General features: G+C 47.8%; 2 protein-coding genes across 4 annotated transcripts in view; one reads left to right on the forward strand and one right to left on the reverse strand.

The window, feature by feature from the left end:
* Positions 1-2,949, reverse strand: part of KLHL10 (kelch like family member 10) — an 11,562-nt gene extending 8,613 nt beyond the window's left edge. Inside the window, exons 1-3 of one of the 2 annotated variants that reach the window (XM_079132817.1) lie at positions 2,810-2,949; positions 2,097-2,211; positions 1,586-1,785 (exon numbers count right to left, since the gene is read on the reverse strand). In XM_079132817.1, the coding sequence (XP_078988943.1) occupies positions 1,586-1,779 (194 nt within the window). In that variant the 5' untranslated portion in view covers positions 1,780-1,785; positions 2,097-2,211; positions 2,810-2,949. Of the gene's footprint in view, positions 1-1,585; positions 1,786-2,089; positions 2,212-2,809 lie in introns of both variants that reach the window. The other variant, XM_079132816.1, reaches the window with a different exon arrangement.
* NT5C3B (5'-nucleotidase, cytosolic IIIB) lies at positions 2,823-13,799 on the forward strand. Of its 2 annotated transcripts, none has more exons than XM_079132857.1 (9): positions 2,823-2,970; positions 3,134-3,232; positions 3,775-3,844; positions 3,931-3,977; positions 6,162-6,247; positions 7,063-7,152; positions 8,762-8,924; positions 11,467-11,742; positions 13,215-13,799. In XM_079132857.1, exons 1-9 carry the CDS (start codon positions 2,959-2,961, stop codon positions 13,347-13,349), a joined length of 978 nt encoding a protein of 325 aa, XP_078988983.1. In that variant the 5' UTR covers positions 2,823-2,958; the 3' UTR covers positions 13,350-13,799. The 2 variants fall into 2 exon arrangements, with proteins under 2 accessions (XP_078988983.1, XP_078988984.1); XM_079132858.1 differs by having other exon boundaries at positions 11,542-11,742; positions 13,215-13,785.
* The last annotated feature ends 635 nt before the right edge of the window (positions 13,800-14,434 follow it).

Below are 14,434 nucleotides of genomic sequence, written 5' to 3' on the forward strand. Positions count from 1 at the left end.
CTTCATTTAAAACTCTGTGGCTGCTCTCACAGTGTAAATGCAGGGCTGGGTAGCTGCAGCAGAGACTAAATGGCTACAGAGCTTAAGATATTTACTATCTGGTCTTTCTGTGACCCTGCTTTAGGGTTTAAATGAATGAGAATATTTAGCAACAGGTGGGACACATTTACCATTTTTTTCACTGGAGCAGATTACTCAGAAATATTCATGTTGTGGCCAGGCACGGTGGCACAAGACGGTAATCCTAGTGGCTCAAGAGGCTGAGGCAGGAGGATTGCAAGTTCAAAGCCAGCTTCAGCATCTTAGTGAGGCCCTAAGCAACTAACAGAGACCCTGTCTTAAAATAAAAAAATAAAATAAAAAGGGTTGGGGATGTGGCTCAGTGGTTAAAAATCCCAAGTTCATTCCCGAGTACCAAAAGGAAGAAAAAAAGAAAAGAAAAAAATTTCAGGTCACGAACAAAATAGTCCTGCTTCCTGGGTTTCAATGGTTCTTGTCAAAACTCCCGTTTTCTTCTACAAATATTTCCTAGGTACTTTCTCTTCATCCTCCTTCCCATCCCCGCCCCCCCCCCCTTTTTTTTCTGGTGGGGTTGGGGGATTGAACCCAAGAGCATGTTACCACTGAGTTACATCTTCATTTTTTTGAGACTGGGTCTTGCAGCCAGGCACGGTGGTCCATGCCTGTAATTCCAGTGACTCAGAAGGCTGAGGCAGAAGGAGAAAGTTTGAGGCCTCATCAACTTAGTGAAAACAGGTCTCAAAATAAAAATAAAAAAGCCTGGGGATGTAGCTCAGAAGTAAAGTGCCCTGGGTTTGATCCTCAGTACCAAGAGAAAAAAAGAAAAAAGAGAAAGGGTCTTGATAAATTTCCCAGGCTGGCCTCAAACTTGAGATCCTTCTTTTTCAGCCTCCCAAGTCACTGGGATTATAGGCATGCACGACCCTGCCTAACACCCCCTCCATTCTTGTTTATTTACCACCCTGGGGTTTGTTTTTCTGTTCGTTCTTTCTTTCTTTCTTTACTGATTTTTGCATCATTGGGGGTTGAATCCAGGACCAGGCCCACACTAAGCAAGCACTCTACCACTGAGCTATATCCCCAGCCCTTTAAAATTCTTCCAAGACAGGGTCTCCCTAAGTTGCTGAGGCTGGCCTTGAATTTGCAATCCTCCTGTTTCGGCCTCCTGAATTGTTGGAATTACAAGCATGTGCCACTGCACCTGGCTTATCACCCTGTTTTAAATGGTATGTACTGGGACAGGGACAAAAGGTTCATCTAAGTAGCATTGCCATCTGAGTTTAAGTAGGAAATCCAGAATGGATGCCTAAACAAAATTTGGTTTGGGTGAGAATCAAGGAAGAAATCACCTGGTCCACCAGAATTTGGTTGACCTCAAGATGAATATCAGAGAAAAGAGGCTGTGGGCCTAAGTTGTATCTCTGCTGCAGACAGGAACCAGACTACAGGAGCCCAGAGCTTTGATGTCCCTAAATGTCAGAGCTGGTGAATGGGAAACAATGGATCAAAAGGCCTCAAGAGGAGCCCAATTTGCCCCTGGGCTTAGTTCAGCACCCTGTTATACCTAAAGTAGGAACTGCAGCTACAGAGGATGTTCTTGTGGGCATTGAACTCGAAGCCATTGACCTTGATGACCACGTCGCAGAGCTTGCCCTCTAGCCGAAGTTCATTGAAGATCTCACAGGTCATCGCGCTCATCTTCCTCTCCATGTGAGGCTGGTGGAACCGTGTGGAGGCCGCCGTGCTCTCCATCTCCATGGCACCCTGGGACCAGCGGAGAGAGGCTGCTCTCCTGGGGTGTCGGGGAGGGTTGTGGGGGGCCCCTTTAGCCAGCTGTCGCTCCTTTTCCCTACTACATCTTTCATATAGGGCCCATCAGGCAGCCCAAGTTCCAGAATCCTGGGCCCGCAGTGAGATCACTCTCAGGATTGTGCTCTCAGGTTCTGGAACTCCCTCCTGTCCCTGCCCCTTCCTTTCTCCCTCCTTCCTCCCTGCCCCCCACACCTCACTGACAGAACACTACCCCTTGCCTCCTTCCTTGCCCTTGAGCCCAAAGCAGAACTGTTACCACCAACACCATATTAGCGTTTTTTATTGATTCTACTTCCTGTTGCTCTCTTCAGGTTGTCCAGGTTCAGATCCCTGCAGCATCCGTCCACCTTCCATGGCTCCCACTGTGCTCCCTACACGCTGAATTCAAAGAACTCCAAGTTAGCAGAGCAGAAGGCAGAAGTGAAGCTGATTAATTTATTTTATTTTTTTCCTTTTTTTTTTTTTTTTTTTTTTTTTGTACTGGGGATTGAGCCCAGAGGCACGTCCAGCGAGTCACATCCCCAGTCCTTTTTATTTTATTTTTTGAGACAGGGACCCCCTAAATTGCTCAGGGCTTCATTACATTGCTGAGGCTGGCCTCGAACTTGTGATCCTCCTGCCTCAGCCTCTGAACTCACTGGGATTGCAGGCATGCACACCACACCCAGCAAACAAATGATTAAAACTCATGCTGCCCAGCACCCTAGTTCTCCCTGCACCCTCGCTGTGTTAGTGGCTCACTTTCTTCCGTGACAAGGAGGGGCCCAAGTGAGGATGGTTTGACAGAATTCACTTAGGGGCACCTTCCTATCCCCTCCCCGCGTCGGTTTTGTTCCTCTTGCAAACTTTGAGCCAGGAAATGACCACTCTTGTCAGGGTATTATTCTAGAGAGTGACAGGAGCCACATATGGCCCCATGACAGCCCAGCTCACGCACGTGACCCCAGCATCTTGGGACCCTCCCCCTCCTCCTCACAATAGAACCCGCCACCAGTTGCTCTAGCCCGCGTCCCGTAAAAGCTCCGAGGCCGGGGTGGCACCCGGCGCGGACTGCGGGCGACGCCTGCGCAGTGCGGCCGCGGGACCGTAGTCGTCTCCCGCGCCGCGGACCAGGCCCCCCACGCGATGGCGGAAGAGGTGAGGCTGCGGGGAGCGTCCCGCATGCAGCGGGCCCCGAACCCACGGCGCCCCCAGACCCCCGGCAGGCCGCCGAGGTCGCGGCGCGGCGCCCGGGCGAGCCCGGCTTCCCTGGGGCCCAGCGCGGCGCCGGGGTCAGCGGTTCTCTCGGGTCTCGGGACAGGTGAGCACCCTGATGAAGGCCACGGTCCTGATGCGGCAGCCCGGGCGGGTGCTGGAGATCCTGGGCGCGCTCCGCAGCGGCGGAGGAGACCGGCTACAGGTACCGGGGAGCGAGGGCCGGGGCGAGAGGGGTCCTGCCCAGCGGCCTTCGCGTGGCGCTCCGCCCCAAGGGGCCTGAGGACAAGCAGGTAGGGTCGCCTGGGGGCAGACCCTGCTGTTCTGAAACCTAGATTACAAAGGTCCCAGCGTGAAGGACCTGGGCCTTCCCCTGGCACACACGGCCCCAGCCCAGAGGGCTTCCCACTAAGTCAGCCGAAGGTACTTTAGGAAGGAGCCCGTGCATTGGGAGGATGCCTTCGAAAGCCAGCGCGCGTGCGCGCGCGCACGCACACACACGCGCGCGCACGCACGCGCGCGCGCACACCTACACAGGGTCCCACACACCCCTTCGAGACTGGGCTTTCCTTAGGGTTGTAACAGTGTCATTCTTTCCCTCCCTCTCTATCCCTCTCTGACTCTCCCAGGGTTTTGCCCCTAGGCTGGCCACTGGGCTGATTTAACTTTCAAACCCGCCCCAAGGCTGAGGCAGGGCACAATGGAAGGTGCCTGTTTAGGCACCAGCACCTTTCTTTTGCCTTTTAGGTGATTTCTGATTTTGACATGACCTTGAGCAGGTTTGCATATAATGGAAAGCGATGCCCTTCTTCTTACAGTAAGTTCCATTCTAGCTTGCCTTGTTGGACTTGACAAGATGACAGCTTCTCAGGGGCAAGTAAAAGGAGTTATGTGTTTTTCCAGATATTCTGGATAACAGCAAGATCATCAGTGAGGAGTGTCGCAAAGAGGTGGGTCACTCTTTCTTTGCTCAGAAAGCATACGCTATTTCAGTGCCTCTTGATTAGAACCAGATTCCACTATAGAGATCGTAGAAGATTAATTCTTTACACAATTTTTATGCTCAGTGGATATTGTCTTAATAAGAGAGGACAGCTTTTCCCTATTGGCTGAGACATAGGATGATGGATGGTTGGAATATAGACTCTGTTATAAGAGAACTGAATGTTATATTACTTAACCCTCCTGCACTTTTATAGGTTGCTGAGCTCTTTCCAGTGCATGATTATATCATTTAGTTCCACTTCATTAGTCACTAAATTGCAGTCTAACTGGGTCTACTGGTCTCTCATTATTCATCAATTCTTCCAATATTCCTTTCTTTCTTTCTTTCTTTTTTTTCTTGCAGTACTAGGGATCAAACCCAGGCTCTCAGGCATGCCTTTCCAGTACACTCTGAGATGATTACTTCTTATTAAGATGGGCAGTGATTTATAGATAGCATTTTATTTTTTATTTTGCAGTACTGAGGATTGAACCTGGTGGCTCTCTACCACTGAATTACATCACCAGTTTCCCAACCACCACCATTTTGGGGGGGGGGGGGGTCTGACTAAGTTGCACCAAAAGTACACACACACACACACACACACACACACACACACACATAAATATATGGGATCTTTTGAGTTCTGAGTTCTAGTATGCTTGTAGAAAAATGTTCTTGCCGGCGCAATGGCACACACCTGTAATCCCAGCGGCTTGGGAGGCTGAGGCAGGAGGATCACAGGTTCTCAGCCAGCCTCAGCAACTTGGCGAGGCCCTACGCAACTTAGCAAGACCCTGTCTCTAAATAAAATAGAAAAAAGAAGTGGGGATGTGGCTTGCTGGTTAAGTGCTCCTGGGTTCAATCCCTGGAAAGAAAAAAGAAAAGAAAAAGAAAATGTTCTTGTACTCCAAAAATACACACACTGAGAATCTTTCCCTTTTTTTTTAGTTTTTGGCGGAAATCCTGGGGATTGACCCAGGGCCTTCGCATTCTAAGCAAGTGCACTATTGCTGAGTCAACCCCAGCTCTACTTTTCTGTTTTCAATCATATCTGTGTACAATTTTATCAAATATTTTTCTTTAAATTTGGCTTGCCTTTTTAAAAAATTATTATTTTATTTATATGTGGTGCTGAGAATTGAACCCAGTACCTCATACGTGCTCGGCAAGCGCTCTACCACTGAGCTACAACCCCAGCCCTGGCTTGCTTTTTAAAAATCTAAATGCAATTAACTTACAGAAGAAAGAAATGGCCAGGTGTGGTGGCATATACCTGTAATCCAAGTGACTTAGGAGGCTGATATAGAAGGATTGTGAGTTTCATAGCTTCAACAACTCAGAAAGGCCCTAAGCAGCTTAGTGAGATCCTGTCTCACAATTTAAAAAGAAAAGGGAAGGAAGGAAAGAAATGAAGAAAAGAAAAGAAGAAAAGGGAAAGGAAGGAGAAAGAAAGAATCTTAATGAAAGTATGAGTTAGATATACTAATTTTCTTTTTCTTACACTAAAAAGAATCTAGCTGGGGTCATGGCTCAGTGATAGAACACTTGCCTGGCACATGTGAGGCACTGGGTTCGATCCTCAGCACCACAAAAATAAATAAAATAAAGACATTGGGGGTGGGGAGATAGCTCAGTCGGTAGAGTGCTTGCCTTGCAAGCACAAGGCCCTGGGTTCGATCCCCAGCACCCAAAAAAAAAAAAAAAAATTAAAAAAAAAAATAAAGACATTGTGTCCATCTACAACTTTAAAAAAAATTAAAAAAATAACAACCCTGATGACTGAGCTAATTCATAACATCAGCAAAAAAAAAAAAAAAAAAAAAAAAAAAAAGTTCCAGTGCCTTTTTTTATCAGATAGTAAATCTCCTTGTATCACTGCCTCCTAGACCTCGTTCTCAGGGTGAGTGCAAGATGAGCTCTCAGATCCAGTCCCACCCTGGACTTTATCAAATAGGTAAATGCAAGTGTTGTAAGAGAATAAAAGAGGAGAAACTGAGTCTTATAAAGGACACGTCCTTACCTGAAAACTAACACTGATACAAGGTTACATCCCCTAAACAGTCTTTCTCTTATGCTGTGGGACTTCATTAGGGAAAGACCTGGTGTGTGTTAACAATGACTTTTCTACTCACGTGGATGTCCCCAGCTCGCGGCGCTCTATCACCACTACTACCCAATTGAGATTGACCCACACCGGTCCATCAAAGAGAAGTTGCCTCAGATGGTAGAATGGTAAGTGGTGCTGGTGAGGAGTTGCTCCTGGGCCCTGAAGACGGGGTGGGCAGGGCGGCCAGTGTTCTTCCAGAGCTTTGATGACTTGACAGCTCCTTCACCTTACTGAGGTTTTAACTGAATGCTGTTAGCCCAGCCATGAGAATAAACTGTCCATCTACACCAGGACTACCTGGTGTCAGCTAGAGTGGACGCCCTCAGAGAATCCTTGGAATAAGTTAGAAATCCCTTGGTTTGGTGGCCTGTTTTGGGGAAATGACCCTGTCATAGTCCACTTTGTGTTGCTGTAACAGAATGCCACAGAGCGGGAGACAAAATGAACAGAAATGTATCAACTCACTGTGCTGGAGGTGGGAAGTCCAAGGTCAAGGTGTCAGTGTCTACCCAGGGCTTTCCTGCTACACAATCCCAGGGAGGAAGGGTAAAAAGAGGGCAAGAGAGTCAGAGAAAGAGATCTAGAGGGGGCTGAACTTCTCCCTGTATAAGGAACCTACTCCCATACTAATGAGGTTAAAGCCCCCTGACCCAAACATGACCCATTTGGCCCCAGCTCCCAACATCTCTTGCCTTGGGGATCAAGACTTCAAAACATGAACTTTGGGGGACAAATTCAAACCCCGCTATATAAACCAGCATCTCTAGACAGCGTCTATAGAGAGTAGGGTCACAGAGGCGAGGATTCTGAAGGGGCTTCCACTTTCGTAGCCAACCCCTCCAGCTCTGTCCCCCTTGCATTGCTTTCCCACCCTCTTCCTTTTAAGGAAGACAGGCTTGGGTAATTTAGAATTGGGCATTTGTGGGGTGTCTGCTCCTAGGTGGACCAGAGCGCACAACCTCCTGTGTCAGCAGAGGATCCAGAAGTGTCAGATAGCGCAAGTGGTCAGAGAGTCCACTGCAATGCTCAGGTGAGCTTCTTGCTCTGAAACACTTTTGCCAGACTATTCAAAACTGCTTTGCATTCTTGGGGCTCGCCTAGCGGGGGGTGAGACCCTGGGTTCTGTCTCCAGAATTCAAAACAACAAAACAAACTCAGCCCGAAACTGATTTGTTTATGCATAGGAAGATGGAGAGAAGTGGAGCGGAGTTAGTAACTGGAGAGTCAAAGGACACATGGTCATGGCCAGAGGCGCCATCCCCCGTGGAGGCAGTGCAAAATGGCCAGGGCTCCATCTCTTAGAGTCTAGCTCTTTTTTTCCTTTTTTTGATGGTAAAGGTTTCTGGAGTCCCTCTGGGTGACCGCTGTTCTCCACCCAGACATGGGAGTTGCTAAACCAGGACCCTTGAGCGTTACCATCCTTCACTGAGCAGCTGTCTCTGCTGGAAATTTCTTTCCTGGAGCAGGGATGGAAGCTCACAGAGATGGGAACAGACCTCAGTTCTGGCCCTTAAAGGGTTGCATATCCTTACTGGAGAGAGAGGCTAGCCCCTGAAAGACCAAGAGTTGAGATGTGTGCAGACTCAGAAAATACTGAGATGAATGTGGAAGAGCCCCAGTGAAGGTATCCCAGGAGAGCTTCCCAGTGGCGTGAAGAGTAGCAAAACACATTTGCCTGTCTTCTTGCTTCAGCAGCCCCTCTCCTAGGTAAATGTCCAGGAGCAGTGAATGCATATGACAGGACACGCACAGGGTTTATTCATAATAGCTGAAATCGGATAACATCTCTCAGTTGTCTCTCCAACAGAAAGCTGAATAAACAAATTGAAGCACATTTATATGTTGGAATAATACTTACTACACAGCAGTGACAGGAAGAAACTACTCACCATATACAAATCATTCAGTGGCTTAGGAGGCTGAGGCAGGAGGATCACAAGTTCAAAACCCACCTCAGCAACTTAGTGAGGTCCTAAGCTACTTAGCAAAGACCCTGTCTCAAAATAAAAAATAAAAAGGCTGGGGATGTGGCTCAGGGGTTAAGGGCCTTAAAATAAATAGTACCCCAAAATAAACAAACGGAAAATGGATAAATCATACAGACAGTGTGTTGAACAAAATAAGCCAGAGGAAAAGAGTGGAAAAGAGTATGTTCTGTACGAATTCCTGCCTTTTTTTTTTTTTTTTTTTTTGGTACTGTGGATTGAATTGAGAGGTGCTTTACCACTGAGCTACCGCCCCAGCTCTTTTTATTTTCTTTTTTGAGGCAGGGACTCACCAAGTTGCTTGGAGCCTTGCTGGGATTATAGGTGTGCATGTCGGTACCCGGCTGAATCCCTTTATATGAAGTTCAAGGACCTGCGAAGTTTATCAATGGTGATGTGAAGTCAGATGCAGAGGGAGGATAGTATTGACTGAGAGGAACCTTGAGGGAACCTTGATCTGATTAGTGTTTCCTGGACGAATATGGATGTGAGAATCAGTTCAGCTAGTGCATAACCACTTTCTGTATTTATTGTATATACCTCAATTTAAAATGTTTGAAAACAATGAAAATTATAAAAATACGTAGCCCAAATAGATGTTAGAGAACAGTAGCAAAGGCAACACCCTTTCAGAATTCTTCCTTCTCTTTACAGGGAGGGATATGAGACATTCTTCAACACACTCTATCGTAACAATGTTCCCCTTTTCATCTTTTCTGCGGGCATTGGCGATGTCCTGGAAGAAATTATCCGACAGATGAAAGTGTTCCACCCCAACATCCACATCGTGTCTAACTATATGGATTTTAATGAAGATGTGAGCCGCTGGGCTGGGAAAAGCAGAGGGGTGGGGACCACCAACCTGGCTGCTTTACCCCTTGCCTGGGAGGGAGGGGAGGGAGGCAGCAGCTTCTTTGCCCCCAGGTGGTTATTTATGGGTTACTTCCTTTCTTTCTTTTTTTGGTACTGGGTATTGAACCGAGGGGTGCTTTACTACTGAGCTACATCCCCAGCTATTTTTTTAAAAATATTTTTTAAATTGTCAGTGGACCTTTGTCTTATTTATTTATATCCGATGCTGAGAATTGAACCCAGTGCCTCACGCATGCAGGCAAGTGCTCTACCCCTGAGCCACAACCCCAGCCCCCCAGCTCTTTTTATTTTGAGATGGGGCCTCACTAAGTTGTTGAGGCTGGCCTCAAACTTGTGATCCTCCTGCCTCAGCCTCCCAGACGTGCACGACTGCATCTGGCTTATCAGTTACTTTCAAAGGACCTTCTCTGGTGTTTGGCCAAAAGTTAACTCTCTGCCATCATGATCTAGTGTGTGGTTCAGCCTGATCCTATGTCACTGTTTGGATCATGTACTATTCTAAATACTGAAAGTGTTGGATTTTGACTTGTTTTCCTGGAGACCTAGGTGGACTGCTCCCACTCCCCTGTGTTCTGATTTCTTCCCCTTAAAAACAGTGACCGAAGCCAGGCACAGCTGTGTCCACCTGTAATCCAAGCTACTTGGGAGGTTGAGGCAGGAGGATCGAAAATCCAAAGCCAACCTGGGCAGTTTAGGAAACCCTGTTTCAAAACAAAAAAAAAAAAACTAAATGAAAAGGTCTGGAGATGGAGCTCGGTGGTAGAGTTGCCTTGCACGTGTCATAAGGTTCTGGGTTGGGCTGGGGAGATGGCTCAGTCGGTAGAGTGCCTGCCTTGCAAGCACACGGCCCTGGGTTCCATCCCCAGCACCGCAAAAATAAATAAATAAATAAAACATTTAAAAAGGCTCTGGGTTTAATCCCCAGAGCTGTCAAAAGAAAACAAAAAAACAGCAGCTGGAACTTTCGTCATTTTGACCTATGGTTAGGACACGGCCTGCAGCTGAGTGGTACACACTCATGACCTGAATGGCAAGTTTCTTTCTTTTTTTCCTTTTCTTGCTGTGCTGGGGATGGGACCAGGGCCTTGCACAGGCTAGCAAGTGCTCTACCACTGAGCCAGATCTGCAGCCTCCTGAATAGCATTTATCTTACAGGCTGAGGGCTCGGGTTGTGGCTCAGGGGTAGAGCGCACGCCTAGCATGCGTGAGGCCCTGGGTTCCATCCTCAGCACCACGTACAAAAGTAAGATAAAGGTACTGTGTCCACCTACAGCTAAAAAAAAAAATCAAAAAACAAAATATATCTTACAGGCTTCAATGCTTCCCTCCAAAGAGATCATCAACAATATTGGACAGCCATGCTAGTTTATTTATTTATAATATTAATTGTTTTTAGTTTTATTTTACTTTTTTTCCACATTTTTAAAATTGGTGCATTAAAGGGGCCTATGCTAGTTTCAATCAACAGTTACAGACTTTTCTTCTAAAGGCAAGGTAGCAAGTATCTTAGGCTTTTGGGGCACTGTGGTCTTTTTTTTTTAACTACTCTCAACTCTGCCAGTTCTGCACAAGATGCAGCCATAATCAATAAGTGAACAGACAAGTGCGGCTGTGCTCCAGTAAAATTGTATTCATAAAAAAACAAGCCAAGTCAGGTGTGGTGGCTCATCCTGTAACCCCAGCAACTCAGGAGGCTGAGATAGGAGGATCGCAAGTTCACAGCCAGCCTCAGCAATTAGCAAGACTCTAAGTAACGTAGACACTGTCTAAAAAAAGGCGGAGTGCTGGGGATGTGGCTCAGTGGTTAAGCACCCCTGGGTTCAATCTCCAGTACCAAAACAACAACAATAAAGACCAGGAAAACAAGCCAAGGCCAGGAGTGGTCATACCTACTAGCATCAGATCTGCTATTTTGCTGCCCCTAGTATTCTGCCCGCCCGACACACACTATTTTACAACCCAGAACATCCTCGCCAGCCATTGGTCTGTTGTTATTAACTTGTGAAATCCACTACTTAAGAACAGCTCCCCCGCCATCTCTCTTCCTCACTCTTGCTCATTCTTTCTCTCTCACTCTTACTCTTGCTCACTCTCTCACTTTCTCTCTCTCTCTCTCTCTCTCTCTCTCTCTCTCTCTCTCTCACCCTGCGGGCAGACACCCTGTCTGTCCACTTAATAAAATCTCTTGTGTGAGTTCCGCGTCCAGAATGGTTTCTGGGTGCTTTCAGTACCTGCCTGTGGTCCCAGCGACTCAGAAGGATCGAGGCAGGAGAATCTGCAAGGTTGAGGCTAGCCTTCATAACTTAGACGCAAAATGAAAAAATAAAAAGGGGACTGAGGATGTAGCTCTGTGATAGGGTGCCTCTGGTTCGATCTCCAGTACAATAAAAACAACATCAAAGGACCAACTCTGGGCCATCGGCCCCAGTTGTCCACCACTAGTTTACTGTACAATAAAAAGTCTTGGCATTATCTTTTACTTTCAGGATTTCCTTTCCTCTGTGACAGAATGGAAAACTGGCACTACATGGGTCCCTGCTACCTGTCTCCTGTTTTTTCAGGGTTTTCTGCAGGGATTCAAGGGCCAGCTCATACACACCTACAACAAGAACAGCTCCGTGTGTGAGAACTCCAGCTACTTCCAGCAGCTTCAGGGCAAAACCAACATCCTCCTGCTTGGAGACTCCCTGGGGGACCTCACTATGGCCGATGGGGTTCCTGGAGTGCAGAACATTCTCAAGATTGGCTTCCTAAATGACAAGGTGGGTAGGGGCCAGGCTTCCTGTCTTCATAGCTTTCTCCTTGAATTCCTGCTCACAAATGCTTTTGGACACATTCTCTGTGCCAGACGCTGTGGAAAGTATCGGGGGTACAGAGGTAAGACTCAAACCATATTCTCACAGCAAACGAAGGAGATACCCAGTGACCCCAAGTGCATGCCCCACACATGCCCTGACGCCAAAATTGAGAGACAACGTCGAGCCGGCCCTTCACTGTAGCCTACGTGACTGCTCGCTGTCTGTGCCAGGCACTGTTCTACGCATGTCAGGGATGTTACCCATTTAGTCCTCCTAACAACCCCCTGAGGTAGTGACTCTGGGATTTTATAGATAAGGAAACCAAGTAAAGGAGTTTAAGGTGAACTTGCCCAAAGTAATGTAGTTTAGAAGAGGGTGGGACTGATTAGCAGTCCTCTGAAATCATACCTAGAAGGCATTATTGAGATGGGGGAGGTTGGGGTTCTGAACATGAGCTTATAGTTTAGAAAAGAAAAATAGTAAAAACAGACACTGGCAGGGATGAGAACAGCATACAAAGGTACCAGAGTGCTTTACCTCACCAGCAGGTGCTGGAGCCCGCAGACGCTTGAGCCATATGAGAAGACAGCCCACCTGGGCGCCCTAGCACATGCCCGTAATCCCATTGCTGTGAGGCTCAAGCAGGTGGATCACAAGTTCAAAGTCAGCCTCAGCAATTTAGCAAGGCCCTAAGCAATTTTGCAAGACCCTGTCTAAATTTTAAAAAATAGGGGCTGAGGATGTAGCACAATTTGGTAGAGTGCTTGCCTCGAATATATAATGCCTTGGGTTCAATCCCCAGCATGGGGAGGGGGGGGACATGTATGTATGTATATATATATATATATATATATATATATATATATATGTATATATAACTATAAAAATAAAGGGCTGAAGACATGGCTACGTGGCTCAGTAGTTAAGTGCCCTGGGTACCAAAAAAAAAAAGCTCAGTCCAGATTGATTAGAGGTAACGTATGGGCTTTTTGTTTGTTTGTTTGTTTGGGTACCAGGGATTGAACTCAAGGGCACTTGAACAGTGAGCCACATCCCCAGCCCTATTTTGTATTTTATTTAGAGACAGGGTCCCATTGAGTTGCTTTGAGCCTCGCTTTTGCTGAGGCTGGCTTTGAACTTGTGATCCTCCTGCCTCAGCCTCCCTTATAGTGGGATTACAGGTGAACACTACCTCGCCTAGCCACATCCTGGCTTTTTGTTTTTAACCCTTGTCATTGTCCCTTTGACATTGGCAGAGGGTTAATTAAGGCAGTCCTTCTGTGTCTCCAAAGGACAAATCCCTTAACCTTGAACCCCTCAGACTTTGAAAAGGGAGCTGGGAGCTGTGCTTGCGTGGCCTCCTCTCCAGCCCCAGCTCTTGAGTTAGAGGCCTGGACAAGGCATCGTGGGGACTCTTGGTTTGCCTCCTTGGGCAGGTGGAGGAGCAGCGGCCGCGCTACATGGAGTCCTATGACATTGTGCTGGAGAAGGACGAGACGCTGGACGTGGTAAACGGGCTGCTGCAGCACATCCTGCCCCAGGGGGACCTCCTGGAGATGCGGGACTCCTGAGGGCGCAGGGCCAGACCTGGCCTTGCAGGTCACATTGAGGAGGGGACTCCTCCCCAGGAGGCTGCTCTGCTGTGAGCCCAGAGAAAAGTCCTGGGCACCAAGGGCCACTGGACACTCCCCCGCCTGCCTCTTCCCTCCAAAGCCTTCACTTGCCTCTTCAACAGAGCCTTGCAGGAGGCCCACGGGGAGGGAGGGCAGCAAGCGGGGTTCCGAAGGACCCCATGTTAACGTTCTCCAGATCATCTAGGCCAAGTGTTCTTTGTGGTGCACACCTGTCGTCCCAGAGGCTCAGGAAACCGAGACAGGAGGATCACAAGTTCGAGACCAGCCTCTGCAATTTAGTGAGGCTGTATGTAACTCAGTGAGACCCTGTCTCAAAATAAAAAATAAAAAGGGCTGGGGATGTGGCTCAGTGATTAAGGGCCCCTGGGTTCAATCCAAGATACCAAAAAAAAAAAAGTCTTTTTTTTTTTTGAACAGGAGAAGCTGTCTTTCAGACAAATATAAGGTCTGAAACTTAAAGTAAGATGAAAATTAAAATAAGAAGAAAGAGCTGTTCTGATTCAGAAGGTGTGGGTAGGAGGCCGAGCCTGAACCTCTTGGCCCTGGAGGCCCCGGAGCTCTGTGGAGCCCCGAGAATTAGCCCCGAAGCCCCTCTGGGCACAGTCTGAGTGTGTCTGTGCTGCAGGGTGGGCGGGCAGCATGGGAGGTCGCGACACTGACTTGGAACGGAGTGGCATCCTTCTGGGGCAACCATGGGATTTGAAATCCAGTTGGGGTCGTTGGATTGAGGTGACCACCTAAGAGCCCTCTCTTTAGGGATCTTCAAAGGGACCCATTGGGGTGTGGATTTTCCCTGGGGCCCTTGGCTCTTTCTCCTTCTTTCATTCCAGGGCCACCCAAACAGATGACCTGCAAGGGCTTCAGGCCAGGGCCCCCAGGGGGATAATGCAAAGCGAAAGAGAAGCTTCTTTCCCTCTTCTTCCCTGTGTTGACCTAGATGGTAAAGAACTAGCTGAATTCTCTCCAGGCCCCTTTGGAAGAACTAGTTTACGTGGCACTTTCTTACCTGTCCTCCCTCAGAG

Source organism: Sciurus vulgaris (assembly GCF_902686455.1).
Source record: "Sciurus vulgaris genome assembly, chromosome: 3".
In the NCBI taxonomy this organism is placed as follows: Eukaryota; Metazoa; Chordata; class Mammalia; order Rodentia; family Sciuridae; genus Sciurus; species Sciurus vulgaris.